The sequence below is a fragment of the Mastigoproctus giganteus genome, chromosome 3 (genome assembly GCF_048544385.1).
Source record: "Mastigoproctus giganteus isolate SK-2022 chromosome 3, ASM4854438v1, whole genome shotgun sequence".
NCBI lineage: Eukaryota > Metazoa > Arthropoda > Arachnida > Uropygi > Thelyphonidae > Mastigoproctus > Mastigoproctus giganteus.
Genome location: NC_143577.1, coordinates 237,995,165 through 238,011,296, shown reverse-complemented (window position 1 = coordinate 238,011,296; position 16,132 = coordinate 237,995,165). Strand labels below are relative to the sequence as shown.

At 36.9% G+C, this 16,132-nt stretch overlaps 1 protein-coding gene across 1 annotated transcript in view; it reads right to left on the bottom strand.

Moving 5' to 3' along the window:
* The window catches only part of Gp93 (heat shock protein 90 Gp93), a 90,085-nt gene that overhangs the window by 40,653 nt on the left and 33,300 nt on the right, over nt 1–16,132 (bottom strand). Inside the window, exons 3-6 of the mRNA XM_090369725.1 lie at nt 15,283–15,424; nt 14,981–15,097; nt 14,728–14,895; nt 6,189–6,461 (exon numbers count right to left, since the gene is read on the bottom strand). Coding sequence (XP_090225851.1) covers nt 6,189–6,461; nt 14,728–14,895; nt 14,981–15,097; nt 15,283–15,424 — 700 coding nt within the window. The remainder of the gene's footprint in view (nt 1–6,188; nt 6,462–14,727; nt 14,896–14,980; nt 15,098–15,282; nt 15,425–16,132) is intronic.

Sequence of the window (16,132 nt, the reverse complement as noted above, 5' to 3'; positions counted from 1 at the left end):
GTTGGCGCATCGGCTTCTGTGGCCATATTGCACCTCCCAAGGTTTTTGCAGTACTTTGATCCAAGCCCGAGGCGGGAATCGAACCCGCGACCTTTGGGTTGCCGGGCAGGTACTTTACCCACTCGGCTAGCCCGGTCGGCCTGGTTAGAATGTAAGAGCACCACTAGAATGATAACTTAGTTTCACATTTTCTTATTTATAAGAAAAACAGTACTTAATGGTTACAATTATTAGAAAAATAAATATTTAACAAGAGAAGAGTCTCTTAGCTAACTATCACATATGGATAAGTGTGAATAAATTTATACCAAAAATATAAAATTTCAAAACAAAAAAATGAACTTTTCAAAGTCAGCATACAGAAAATTTGTTGGTCAAGAAATATCTGATATCACCATGTCACTGAAAGCATCAAACTGGATTTGGTAGAACTAAATCACTATGATATCAACAAAAACGCAGGATAAATAGCATTAGCATATGATGCAAGAAAGCAAGCTTATGCAGCATCAGCCAAAAAAAAAAGAACACTTCCACTTCACCCCTCCATTTGTTCGAAATACCTGTCCAGCTGAGCCTTAAATTTATTTGGGCTATCAATTTCCACAACAAGGGATGAAAGTCTGTTAAACCAACCAACCAACTACCTGCTGGCTAAAGGCAAATTTACACATCTATCCTACATCTGTCTTCCTCACTCTGAATTTATACCCTCTCAGGTGATTATTCTGAGCAAGAGCAAGAATCCCATCAGCATTGAGCATGCTCAAACCATTCAAAGCCTTATACACCTCTATCAGATCACCTTGCCAGTGCCTAGTCTCCAGACACTAATTTGCAGAACTTAAGCCTTTCTTCCTAAGAGCAACCCTTTGTTCCATTTACTAATCTTGTTGCCCTTCTCTGTACTCATTCCAGCAGATCTACATCCTTCTTGAAATGAGGCCTCCAGACCTGTATGCAGTATTCAAGGTGTGGCCTGACCATTGCCTTATACAAGGGAATAATCACCTCCTTATCCCTGCTAGAAAAATTCCTGTATATCATTGACAAGACATCAGCTACTCTTGCAGCTCGTCTGCACTGCTCAGAGAACTTCATATCTGCCTGCACAATTACCCCCAGGTCCTTTTCATTCTCTACCACTGTCAGTGTAGTACCACAGAGTTGATACGTTGCCCTGAGGTTGCTGTTTCCCCATATGTAGTACTTTACAGTTGTAAATGTTAAACTTCATTTGCCACCTCTCAGCCCATCTGCTCAACCTTTCCAGATCCTGTTGTGGCAGCATAGCATCAGTAGTGTCCTTAACAACCCTGCCAATCTTTGTATTGTCTGCAAACTTGGACATTAAGCTTGATATACAATCAATATTATTTATAAATACAGAAAATAATGGACCCAACACTGAACCCTGAGGGACTACACTAATAACATTAGTCCATGATGAGCAGTGTCCATTGATTACCACCATCTTCTCCCCTCAACCACCCCTTTATCCATAGCAGCAATTTGCCTCCAATGCCACACTGCTCCAATTTGTGCAGCAGTATCAAAAGCCTTTCTAAGATCCAAGTACACAGGATGTCTCAAAAATATTGGTACAAACGTTTAGGGGAGGTAGGTAACATCTAAAGGAATGTGAATCGCATACGAACCCATAACCGGAAATGTCACCGTAAGTCAGTACACGGCACTGTTCAGAGGGAAAATTTCTGGTTTACTTATTCAAGCAGTAGTTGCCGCACTAAGAGCATGCATCGATATACGAGCTGGCAGACATGCGATTAGCAGAGAGCAATGGACGAGCCGCTCAACGAATTTATGGAGAACACTTCCCAGACAGACATGTACTGGACCACTGTTTGTTTGCATAAAAATTTATGCGATTATGGGTCATTTTAGAGGTAACAGGAGTAGTGTGGGCAGACCACATTCGACACGAACTCCCACCATGGAAGGAAGTGTGTTGAATGCAGTCCAGAAGAATCCTACTACCAGCACATGTGCCGTTGCCTCTGCCTTAGGAGTGTCTTGTTGCAGTGTATAGCGGGTCTGGCACGACGATTCCTTACAACCCTTTCATCTTCAAATGGTTCAGTTACTGCTCCCTCAAGATCATCCTGCACGTGTGGCTTTTGCGCAGTGGTTTCTCCAAGAAAGTGTTCAAGACTAATTTTTCAGCCTATGTTTTGGTCACGGATGAGGCTTATTCAATCAACACAATGCTCGTGTGTGGGCTCATGACAACCCACATGGTGTGCGCCCCCATGTGGCACAACATCGCTTTGCAATAAGCGTGTGGGCAGGTATGGTCGGTGATTGCTTAGTCAGCCCATACCTGTTACCATCCCTCATAAACTCCACTAAATATCAGATTTTTCTTAAGTTCTACCAGGGTTACTTGACGATGTTCCAGCAAATGCGAAACGCAACATTTAGTTTCAAACATGACGGGGCACCTGCCCATTATGGAAGGTGTGTTCGTGACCATTTGAACAGGCGTTTTCGGCGTCGATGGATTGGCCGTGGTGGACCCATTGCCTGGCCCCCACACTCACCTGATTTATTGAGCTTTGATTTCTTTCTGTGGGGGGCCCTCAAATCTATCATGTACAAATCGCCTGTGGAGACTGAAATGGATCTTGTGGCAAGACTCGTCTGCACTGCTGCTACTGTCAAGGAAACTCCAGGTGTGTTCGACCGTGTCCCCCAATCCATGCTGCGTCGGTGTCACGCATGCATCACGTCTCATGGTGGAACCTTTGAGCATCTGTTGTAACATCACAAAATGCATCCATCTCTTACTCCATTGTTAATATTATGTGAAATAAATGTTTACCACTAATTACTGTCTTGTGTCATTTCTGCTTCTTGTGCCTCTGCTACTACTTTCCCATGATGTTTCCGGTTATGGGTTCCTATGCGATTCACTTTCCATTAGATGTTACCTACCTCCCCTAAACGTTTGTAACAATATTTTTGAGACACCCTGTATAACATCAAAGTTACTCCCTGCATCCAGTTCTTTTGTAACTGCATCATAGTATCCAACCAAATTGGTTGGGTACGACCTTCCCTTAACAAAACCATGCTGTGCCCAAGCTATAACTGAAGTCTTGTCTAGATGATCCTGCAGTGCTTCTTTAACTAGTGCCTCCATTAATTTTCCTGGAACAGAAATTAAACTCACAGGTCTATAATTAGTTGTCAGCCTTTGATCCACCTTTGTGAATTGGGGTCACATTTGCACATCTTCAATCTATGGGTATAGGAAGCTCTCATAATTATGGCTAAGGGTTTGCTTACTTCCTTTGCTGCCTCCTTTAATATAACTGGATAGATCCCATCCACCCCAGGTGCCTATCTTGTGTTTATCTTCAATAATTTCTCCTCCACTTTACTCTCAGTTATTACAAGATTATCTAGCTTACTGCCAGAGTTAAATACACCTCTGGCATACCCCTTGTTGAATAACTCCTTATGTGTGAATGCCGATGCAAAATATTCATTTTGTTTGTTAGCTACCTGAGCAGGATCATCAACAGTTGAACCATTGATATCAAGTGGACCAATCTGATTCATCCCCTTCCTTCTAGAGTTTACATAAGTAAAGAACTCCTTGCTGTTTTTGTTTGCATCCTTTGCCAAAGACTTCTCGTAATCTGCCTTCGCCTGCCTAACCTCCTTTGTAACTTGGTTACAGATCAACTTATTTGTCATAGTCTTTTGTGTCACACGTTAATTTATATGTATCCTATGCATTTTTCTTCTCTGCCATATGTCTGACATCCATTTAGGCCTAAACCTTGAACAATATTTCTTAGTTGGTATGTAAAGCCTAGTAGCTTCCAAGATAAGTTCTTTGAATGCTTCCCATTTTGAATTTGCTGTTGGTAACATCAGTTGGTCCCACTGTATAGAATTTAAATACAGTCTTAGACCATCATAGTCTCCTTTATGAAAGCAAAAACCCTTCCCTTTATCCCTGATGGTAGTTACCTCTGAGTAAATCCCACCTAGTGGTTCCTTTATCTGCAGATTCTTAATGCATGAAGAATCACTACTGATAATCAAATCAAGAGTATTACTCCCTCTAGTTGCCTCCCGAACATGCTGATGTAGAAAACAATCGAATAAATCCACAAAAGCCTTGCTAGTGTGCAAGTGACCAACCCACAAATTCCAGTCAATATCTGGGAAATTAAAACTTCCCCATTATAACACTGATTTACTGGCCCACTATTTCCCTGTACAGTGTCTTATTACACTCAGAGTCATTAGGCCTATAGCACACTCTTACTCTCAATTTTGATCTCCCAATGCTTATGTCACACCAAACTGACTTGACACTGCACTGTTCAGCGATGTCGACTGGCTTCACTTCCTTGGATTTTGTGTTTCTTAACTAATAGCATAACCCCTCCTCCCTTCCTATCTGTACACATTGTACTCCTCAAATTCCAGTTCTACATTCCTTATATCTGTGTGACACCACATCTCTGATATCCCAACAATATCTGCCTTTGATGTTTTGAGCATTACCTCAAATTCATCAAATTTATTTACCAAACTCCTAGCATTGGTGTACACACAAGTATACATGCACCTGTTCCTATTCTTAGCTACCCTAACACAACCCATGTTTACTTGTACCGCAATGACTCCCAGCAAATATTCTTGCACCGCAATGACTCCCAGCAAATATTCTTGCACCCTTTCTATTTAAGTGTATCCCATCCCATTAGAAGGCAGTCTCTCTTGTTAACAAGTACAGACCAGGCTAAAAAAAAAAAAACCTACCACTTGAGCCTTGCATTCTTTCCAGGGCTGAATTGATCGACAAGGCTCTCATCATATACTCCCTCCTATTGTGTCTGGGCAGAATTGCAGACACTTTCCAATTAAACCCTAATTCAGTTTTTTTCAACAGTGAACTGTACTTGTTAAGTAATTCTGCAGGTCTCCTACTCTTAATATCATTAGTGCCAACGTGTACAACTATATCACCTTTTGTGCCCTTAAAAGATGATATCCGCTCTACGCCATCAACCTTTGCCCCTGGCAGACATACCCTGGTCCTGTTCCACCTATCTTTTTTACAAAGCATGTTCTCCGTTTCCCTGACAATAGTCACCAACAACTAATTCTTGTGGGACTAGTGCATTCTGCCTTGGGGGTTGCCGCTGTGTTGCGGGATGGCCAAGTGCAAGCTCTGGCGTTGATGTGGGCAGCTGAGAGCTTGATGGGCTCCTCAATTTAGATCCTTCGAGAGCATCCACCCTGTCCTTCAAGCTCTCATATAGGCCCATAACGCTGAGTTTTTGCCTGATTTCGTTACACTCCTTGCTTCACGCACACACAAAGACATCCCTCATGGCAATATCATGTCCCGTACCCGATTGCTCCACTGGGCATCTACATCTAAACAATTTATTCTGGAAGATAAAAAGCAAGCAAAGGGTGCCACTAGTTTTAGAAGCATTACACACAATAGTGTCACTGAAGAAAAAAAAAATTTAAGATGTAAAGTTGGGTGATTAAATGTGCCTGCACATAACTCAGTTAAACTAATAATTGATTTTATATAAAAATGAAAAATTTAATCTTAAAAAGGGCAGTAGGAACTGATGACAAAGAATAGTACTGGTTATAGATTTCAGCAGTTCTTCCCACCAGATGAGATTCTTGCATTTCCCACAAAACATGCAAGTGCAACTACTGCTCTAGTAGGACACCCTGCAACTAGCACAGTGGTTAACTGTTCTTAATTTTACTCCCACATACAGAAAAAAAGTGCGTGGCTCTTGAGCAGCAACTCAATCTGCATTTTGGTGGGCAAATAGGTAAAGCCTATCCAGTTTCTGCAGCAATGACAACCACCCATATGTAACCCTTGCTTCTTGCAAGTGTTGCTAAATACATTGACAGATGAATCATTTGGCCTTTCCTCAGGGTTTAATTTTCATAAATGCAATTCATTAAAAATTTGTAAAAAGTCTTAAAGTCTGGATAGTAAGCTACTAACCATAGCATAATAAAAATCTAATATTTTTGGTAAAGATTAGATTCATGAAGGTCAGAAATTCAAATGTCTTGAAATTAAAAATAGTAATTAACAAATGTGAAAGATACACTAAGTGTGTATGAACAATTTTTAAATGATACAATTAAGGAATAAGAATTACCTTACTGGTCCACAGGTATATGTTAAAATTAATGAACTGGCTATATTTTTGGATCAAATTTCTCAGGGTATCTTCTTCCAAGAAATCTCTTGCTTCTTCTTTGAGGTGTAAACTGACTGTTGTACCACGTTTCAATGTGTCTCCACGTGGGTCTTCAATAACACTGAAGGAGGCCGCATCAGATTCCCAGACATACTGCTTGTCATCATTGTGCTTACTTGTTACAACTACTCGGTCAGCAACCAAAAATGATGAATAGAAGCCAACTCCAAACTGAAAGAGAATATTTTTCTATCAGAACCAAAACAGGTCAAATCACATTCAATTAGCAGAAAAACAGATATTAAAAACTTAGGAAGAACACTTCATGCATTAAGATAAATAAATCTGCATTTGAGACAATATTACATTTTATATTATAATAAAAATTTATTTATAGATTATAAGACTGTATATGTATTGTTTTAGATTTGGTGATTACTCAGCATGTGCATCCAATTTGAAAGAAATTCAGTAGGATATGCAGTTATTTTAAACTGATATGGTATTTCTTCATTTAAAATGAAGAATTATGTAGTCTAGTGTAAAATAGAACTAATTTAAAATATACAGTAGTATTTCTTACTAAGCAGAGATCTTTTGCCCTAATTTTTTAATATATTTTTACAAAACTGAGTATTTGATGATAAACTTTGGAAATGAAAAATGTACGTTAATATTTTGGAAAGCAACAACACTAAGATAATTATGCTTGCTGACACCATCCTTTCTTCTGTGCTAGGCATTAAGTTTATAAAAGAATTTGAAAAAATTCCAATTCTATTAATTTAATGTTGTAGGATTGCAGGAGTATTTCGATACAGTAGTTGAAGTCAGATCAAAGTTTGTATGCTTTACCTGCATTCAATTTTGATCAGAGGCTTTCTGTTCTTAATGAAGACTGAGAACAAAGTCTTTGGCACTTTAAGGCTTGCATTTATGTTCAAGTTAAATGCAAAAAAAAAAAGTTTGCAGTTGTGCCCAAGTTGCTAATGCCTTTTTATATTGTATGGCATCAAATATACGATACACTATGCATTTAAAAATCTGAGATATCACCAGGATAGCTATTTTGAAACTTACTGGCTTCAATTCAGCTGGAATGCAGTCTATTAGCAAACAGAGACCAGGAATAATGCATGTTAAATGAACAGTAATGGCAGGTACCATGTATACAAGAAGTACACTAGAAATATTAGTAGAGGCATGTGATGCAAGAAAGCAGTTTATGCAGCATCAGCCAAAAAAAAACAAAAATTGCACACATCCATTCCCTCTAAAAGTTGGTCCAGTTGCTCCTTGAATTTAAGCTATAAACTTCCACAATGCCAGATGATGTTTGTTCAAGCAATCAACTACCTGCTGGCTAAATGCAAAAATTTCAACACATCTATTCTACAACTGTCTTTCCAAATTCATAAATTTGAGTTCATGACCCTCAGGTTTGTAATCTGAGCAAGAAGATGAATCCCATCAGAATTGAGGCCTGCTCATCCCATTCAAGGCCTTATACACCTCAATCAGATCACCTCACAGGTGCCTAGTTTCCAGACACTGCAATTTGCAGAACTTAGCCTTTCTTGGTAAGAGGACACAATCATTCCCCTCACCAATCCTGTAGCTCTTCTCTGTACTCACTCAAGCAACTCTACATCCTTCCTAAAATGAGGCCTCCGGACCTGTAACACAGTAATCAAAGCATAGCTTGACCACTGCCTTATACAAAGGGATAATCACCTTTTCTCTACTAGCAAAATTCCTGTATATCACTGACAACACCATGACCTGCTCTGGCAGCCTATCTGCAATGTTCAGAAAATTTCATATCTGACTGCACTAACAGATCTTTTTCATTTTATTTACTAACAGATCTTTTTCATTTTCCACCACTCTAAGTGTAGTACCACACAGTTGGTACATTTCTCTGCAGTTACTTTTATCCATATGCAGTACTTTGCATTTGTCAATGTTAAATGTCAATTGCCACTTTTCAGCCCATCTGCCCAACTTCTCTAATTCCTGTTACAGGAGTACCCTGCCATTACCAACCATGTCAACCTTAGTATCATCTGCAAATTTGGATATTAAACCTGATATACCTTCAATATCATTGATAAATATACAATTACAGTGGGCCCAACACAAAATCCTGGAGGATTCCACTAATAACATTAGTCCATGGATTACCACTGTCTACTCCCACTCTACCACCCTTTTATCCATTGTAGCAACTTGCCCCTGATACCAAACTTCTCCAATTTCTATAGTAGTCTTCCACATGCAACAGTATCAAAAGTGTTCCTGAAATCCAAGTATGTGATATCAAAATTATTTTTTTTGTATCAAGTTCTTTTGTAACCACATAGTATCCAATAAAATTTGGCAGACAAGACTTTCCTTTAACAAACCCATGCTGTGTCTGAATTATTACTGCAGTCTTGTCTAGATAATCCTGCAATGCTTCTTTAACCAGTGACTTCATTATTTTACCCAGAACAGAAGTTAAACTAACAGGTCTGTAATTACTTGTCACTCTTTGATCCCTTTGTGAATTGGAATACATTTGCACATCTCCAGTCTGTGGGGACTTCCCAAGTCCAAGGATGCTCTCATAATTATGGATAAGGGTTTGCTTCTTTTCATATAACTGGATAGATCTCATCCACCCCTAGTTCCTTTCTTATGTTTAACTTCAACAATTTCTCCTCTACTTTGCTCTCAATTATTACAAAATCATTGAAGCTCCCTGTTAGATTTTAATAAGCTTCTGTCCTCCACTTCCCTACAGAATTCCACACGTGTGAATGTAAATGCAAAATACTCATTCAGTTTGTCAGCTATCTGGGCAGGATCATCAACAGTTGAAACATCAACATCAAGTGGACCAATCTGATTCATCCCCTTCCTTCTAGAGTTTAGTTTTTTGTATCCTTTACCAAGGATTTCTCTTAATCAGCCTTCACTTGCCTAGCCTCCTTTGTGACTTGATTACAGACTAGCTTATATCTGCCATAGGCTTCTGTGTTGCCTGATAATTTTATATGCATTTTTCTTCTCTGCCACAAGTCTCATTAGTTCATTTTACAACCATTTAGGCCTAAACCTTGAACAATATTTCTTAATAGGTGTGAAACTTTTAGTAGCTTCCACAATTAATTCCTTGAATGCTTCCCACTTAGAATTTTCTGTTTGTAACATCAGTTGATCCCACTGTACAGAATTTAAAAAAACTGTCTGAGACTGCTGTGGTTACCTTTATGGAAGCAAAAACCCTCCCCTTTACCCTAATGGTAGTAATATCTTTAAGTAAATCCCACATCAGTACACTGATCACTTCCACCTAGTGGTTCCTTTATCTGCAAATTCTTAATGCAGAAATAATCACTGCTGATAACCATATCAAGAGTATTACTCTGTTTGCCTCTTGAACATGCTGCTATAGAAAACAATCTAATAAATCCATATGTCTTTCTAGTGTGCAAGTGACCAACCCACAGGTTCCAGTCAATGTGGGAAGTTAAAATCCTCCATTATTAGAGATTCTGATTTACTGGCCCACTATATTGCTGTACAACTGTTTGTTGTACTTATTAGAGTCATTAGGTCTATAACATGCTCCTACTCATTGTTACTTTCCCAGTGTCAGTACCCCAAACTGACTCAACATTGCACTGACCATCTATGTCAAATGGATGCACTTCCTCAGATTTCATTTTTAAATCTAATAAGCACAACCCCTCCTCCCTACACAAATTCTAATTTTGCACTGTTTATATCTGTGTGACATCTGATATCTCAACATCTGCCTTTGATGTCTTAACCAGCATTTAAAATTCAAATTTATTTACTATACTCCTGGCATTGGTGTATATGTAAGTATACATGCACTTGTTGTTACTCTTAGTTACCCTAACACAGCCCATGTATTTATTTGTTCCATGACTCCCACCAGTCCCTGAAATTCCCAGCACCCCACCCTTATATTTGTCCTTAAATGCTATAACTGGGCTGTTTGCCTATGCAGCCCAATTAAGTTGGCATTTCCCATGTGCAAGGGGTCAACTTAATTCTCTGCAGTTACTTCTATCTATATGCAGTACTTTGCATTTGTCAATGTTAAACTTTAGTTGCCACTTCTCAGCCCATCTGCCCAACTTCTCTAGTTCCTGTTACAGGAGCACCCTGCCATTACTGTCATTAACAACCATGTCAACCTTAGTATCATCTGAAAATTTGAATATCAAAATCCAAACTAATTTAAACCATAATAAAGCAATGCCAGTCAAACCTCTCCCCCATAAAAAGATTAACTGCTAGGACTATCACAAACTACAAGGCTTTGTTAAAATGGAAAATAAAAGGATATAGAATTCCAACATGGCCATAAAGTGTTACATCCCTGGCTTCCTTCATTAAATCTTCCAAGGATTTGTGGTTAATGAGATGGAGCTCCAGTAGATAAATCTTTTATGAATAAAGGATTAATCTTGGGAACTGATGTTTGGCTGAATGAATCTTTTGATAGTGGTTTTTCATTTTAAGTTTTTGTAATCATAAAGAGCTAGCTGAAGAAGAAACAAGATCAGCAGGTATAACTGTCTTTCCAAGCATTCAAAACTAGTAGTGCAGTACAGGCAATCCCCGGCTTACATACTCTGCTTATGGAAATTCTACTTTAGGCAAGTTTTTGCCGGCCAGTGCAAACAAAAAAAATCATGGAAACTTATTTTGCATCCTGTAGGAATAAGTGGAGGTATTGTGAAAATATCGTAATGTGAACCCAATAACGCACTGGGTTTTTGGTAATTCGTTCCAAGACCTCTGAAGTGAAATTTGCTATGTAACTAAGCTATTTATCTCTCTAAAAGGTCATTTTTATAATGGAATTTGCACTAAGCTTCCATTATTATCATATGTTCCATTATAAGAATGGATTTTGAACAACTTTGTGATATTTTTCTAAAATATTTCTGGAGGTCACTACCATAAAACAAAAATAAATTTGTATTTTCCGGTTTATTGGGCTTTTCTGTTAGTGCAATCTATTATAAATGGGTAGTAAACTATCTTATTGCATTTGCAATAATCCCAATAACTGGAATTGTATGAGCTTTTATGTTATTATGGTGAAATGCTTCCCCCTTCACTGAAATCTTCAATCAAACAAATTTTCAGAATCTTCTCTTCATTCCTATTTATTTATTACAATGAAGGGAAAGTGACCAAAGTGCTAGAAAACCAAACAAAATTGATTTAGAAATGATGAGTAAGTAGTAAGAAAGCAGGACAAAGTTTGTCATCTATTGCATGGGAATTAGGTCTCGCTGCTTCAATAGTGAATGCTATTTCAAAGGACAGTGCACATATAAAAGAATGTGTTAAAGGATCAATGCATTTAGATCTACAGTGATCACAAAACAGCATTCAGGTGCTATATCGAAGACTGAAAAGCTATTAATAATATGGATGGAAAAAATTAGATTCAGAAGCAAGTGCTCCTGCGTCCAATAGCCAGAAGTATTTAAAAAGATATTAAGGATAAGTATGATGAATTGCAAGCCAAGTTTGTGGCAAGCAACAGGTGGTTTAATAGGTTCAAGCATCGCACTGGTTTCCAAAACATTAAAGTATGCTGTGAAGTCACCAGTGCCAATTCTGCAGCTGCAGAGAAATTGATGTGTTTGAAAAAACCCCTTCTAAATCTCCATAGCCCTCAACTTCTGCAGCAGCATGCTTATCAGCTGGAGAGTTAATTCTGACAACAATGCTTGAAAGGTAAAAAATTTGCTGATGTTATGCCTGTCTCCTCCTCTTTGTAATTTTTCCTGCGCACAAGATAAAAAATTGAATAAATAATTCTGTTTACATGTTCATCCAACATTTTTTGCTTCAATCGAATTCAGCATGCATAGTTAAGTGCTGCATAAGCATTTAGGGAAATGCTGACTTACGCAAAATCTGACTCGCGTAGAGTTCCAGGGAACGCAACTCTTACGTAAGTTGGGGAGTGGCTGTATTATGAACTGTATATTAATTCTGAGTATTCGTTACATAAATTACATATATAATAGCATGCTATTGTTCCCCAACAAGTATTACTATAGCCAACATGGTTAAGAACTATAGGAAGCAACCAGAAAATAATGAATATAAGCAACATGGCCTCAGTTTTTCCACATATGATCAGAACAGGAATGTTTAGACGTATAACAAATGCATCTTTTCCAAAAATTATGTAAACTGGCCCAGAGTAAACTTTTCTATAATAATTATATAAAGGTGGATTCTGTTGGTTTTTTTTAAATTAAAATATAGAGACTACACCTCATGATGGAATAAGTGGCAGTAATCTACCTTTAGTTCTGTCATGAGGTGCACAAAAGCAACTGGCTATTTTTAAAATGATTTTCAAAAATTTATAGTATGGATTTTGCAATTTACAGAGATACTTATTTTTATAAACTTAAATTGATTTTTCATTCTAATTTTTGAATTGACACTACTTTTTTTTTTTTTTTTTATTAAAATCATTTAGTGATCCACTACCAAAATTACTGCCAACAAGTAATTTATATATTGGAACTATCTTCAAAATGCCCATTTCAGTACAAAGTGCTTGTAAATCAAAGACCAACACCACCATGCAATTGTGCATAATACACTAAACCCAAAGTGCAACAGCCATCTTTTTCAAGTACAGACAATTATAATTTATTGACTGAACCCTTGTATATAAATTCTGAACAGCCCTCAAGATTTCCTAAAATAAGGAGTGTAAACTGTACCTGTTCAAGTAGCATATTTTTTAACATTATGCAATATACAGTGACACATTGATATTGATGGGGTCTCAGTGAGTGATGTGAAACTTTGTACCACCACGATAGCAATGCATATAGAATTTACAGAGGAGCAAAGAACATTTATGAAAATTGAAACTAAGTCTACATTTAAAATCCAATATTTGAAACAGGGTTGTTACTTCTCTAGACAGAAGTAACATCTTTCTGAAAAAAAGATTCTCTTCAGTGAATCCAGTGTCAAAACAAAGTCCACCTAGAAGAACTTAACATGCCCCATATAGAATTACTGTAAAAAAATAATCCAAGAAATATTTCAAAGTAAGAATATCAATTTGATATTCAAGTTGTGTTGCTAGCATCAGTAATGATACACTTCATACCACTTTAATAGAATATTTGGGAAAGAAAAAAAAAAAGCTGCAATCTTGTCAAGGACAAAAGTAACAAAGAATCTGAATCTCATCTTCATTGTTATCAAGATGAGAGCAGTCATTTTCTTTTTATAACATCAATTTCAATTGAGTATTAGTTTGAACCGAAATTAAAATTACAACTAACTGAACCAACCATCACCTGGACTCTAGAGTGATTAAGTCAAACAAAATGAAAATGGATGCTTATTTCCTCTAGTAATCTTCACATCTATTGGATTCCATGAGGTCAAAACAGTCAGAAAATATTTTATATTTAAGGAATTGAGGCTGCACAGAAAGCAGTCAGACCTGTTATACTAAGATTCCCTATTCTGCATGAGGTGCATAAGGTGATCAAGTTATTGCAGAAATACATCTGGAAGAACCTACACCCAATCAGGTTCAGACCTCAGTTTTATTTATCAAAGCTGAAGGAGCCTTTGAAAGGATGGTAAGATTTTCCACCCAAGATGAACAATATAGCATTACACATATACTATGCTCCATCTGAAGTTCTTGTTGACAAGAAATTTTTGCAATGATATAAAACTTGAGGGTTTATATATTTTTACTTTGTTTAGGTTTAATACACAAACATTTACAAATACATGTAAAACCCTGACTGACTGATAAAGGAGGTTAGAGCTACTACTTCCTCCTTTTCTCAACTACTAGAAAAGAGGAAACAATAGCTCTAACATCCTTACACCAATGTAAGGAATCAATGCAGTGAGGCTCCTTGAAACTTGTCTCAATATGTAACGCACACGTTTCTTAATGTTACCAGTAAGATTAAAGTTGGTTTCAACTTAACTTCCTAATGAAACGGAAAATATAGAAAACTGGACAGGTATACATAGATCTAAAAAATAATTCAGAACTTTGCTTCCATAAATAAGATAGGACTCCAAACTGTCTAATAAACTGTAGCACTATCTGTTCTGAAAAAACAATTTTATATTAAAAATTCATATGAAAAGATACTAAAGATTACATTCCTGCAGGATGTTAATGATTGCATTTTTATCAAAAATTTGATAAAAGATTAGCAAGATAAAAAAAACAAGCCTGAAAATTAAGGTCTGCACCACTTTGTTACCTTTATTTCATGGCAATTGTCATTGCCACTCTGATGGTTATATAAATAAGAATTCACATGCTATCAAAAAGTTAATCTTGAAACAATTCAAACTGAGCCCAAGAGCCCCTAGATAAAACTACTTTCAAAAGATTGGCAAGTTGAATAAGAATTTAAGACATAACAAGAGATGAACAATCTCTTACCTGCCCAATCATATCATTTAACTCAGCAGCATTTTCAGTTTCTGAAACTTTCTGAAGAAATTCAGAAGTACCAGATTTTGCAATGGTGCCTAGATTACTGACCAGCTCTTCTTTTGTCATTCCAATACCAGTGTCTGTCACATGAAGTACAGCATTCTCTTTATCACTCTATTAAAAAGAAAGAGTAAAATGAATATTTCAATAATTCAATTGAATGCACAAAATATTTCATAGTTCAACTATAGTTAATTACCTTTATCCTGATACTGAGTTCTTCTGTAGCAGATAGTGCTGATTTGTCAGTGAGCGAGAGTACTCTTATCTTATCCAAGGCATCAGATGCATTAGAAATTAATTCTCTCAGGAAGATCTGCAATATCACAAACACTTCATATTATATAATATTTGAGACTTAATTTTGTTTAACCAGAAGTCAAGGCTGCATAAGAAAACTATACAATAATGGGAAAACAATGCAAATAAACTTGCACAAATAATTTATAGTACATAATTAAAGCCACTTTGCAAGTACAAACTTTGAATAAAAATCCTTACCTCCTTATTTCTATAAAGAGAATTAATTATCAATTTCATCATTCTATTAACTTCTGCTTGAAATGTAAATTTTTCTGCCTTCTCTCTCAATTCTTTCATTTGGGCTACATTGAGTCCATCCAACTTGATAGCTTCCTCCTCTCTAAAAGAAAAAAATTAAATATTAAGAGCCAGTCCTGTATTGATAAAATACTTATTTCCTCCCCCCAAATGTTCAATGGATCTAATTATAAATAAGCAGGAATTTTGCTAATACATTCCAGAAGTAATACGATCTCCAATTTTTAACCTCTTGTACTGTCATTTTATAGTCACTTGCAATATCTTTAGGCATATTTGCCAACTTTTAGAAATGTAAGACTAAACAGATATCCAGCAATATCCCTCAGATCATTAATACTGACAAAATAATCCATCCAACTAGCCCTAAGGTTTTTTCCCAGTCATTCCACCGTTCAATGAATTTTCTTAGTACCATATAAATTAAGTGATGTAGGGCTGGCCAAGGAACAGTTTCATGAACATTAAATGTGATACATTGAACAACAATACTAAAAATTGATTCCAATAACATTATCATACTTTGGATTTATAACAAACAACTAGGCCACAGGGCAGGATGGCCTGAATATTATTATAGTAGTCAAGTTAATGCTGGTTTGTCACATATACTATACAAGTGCTCATGGGAACAATTTGCACTTTGTTTGGGAATGTCTAGAAAAATGCAGGACACCTACATTGGTTGTCAATTTCCTTTTCTTTTATTATTTAATTTTTTTTTTTGGCTGGTGTAGCATAAGCCTTAGGCTTCCTTGCACCATATGGCCATTACTAATACCCCTGCCAG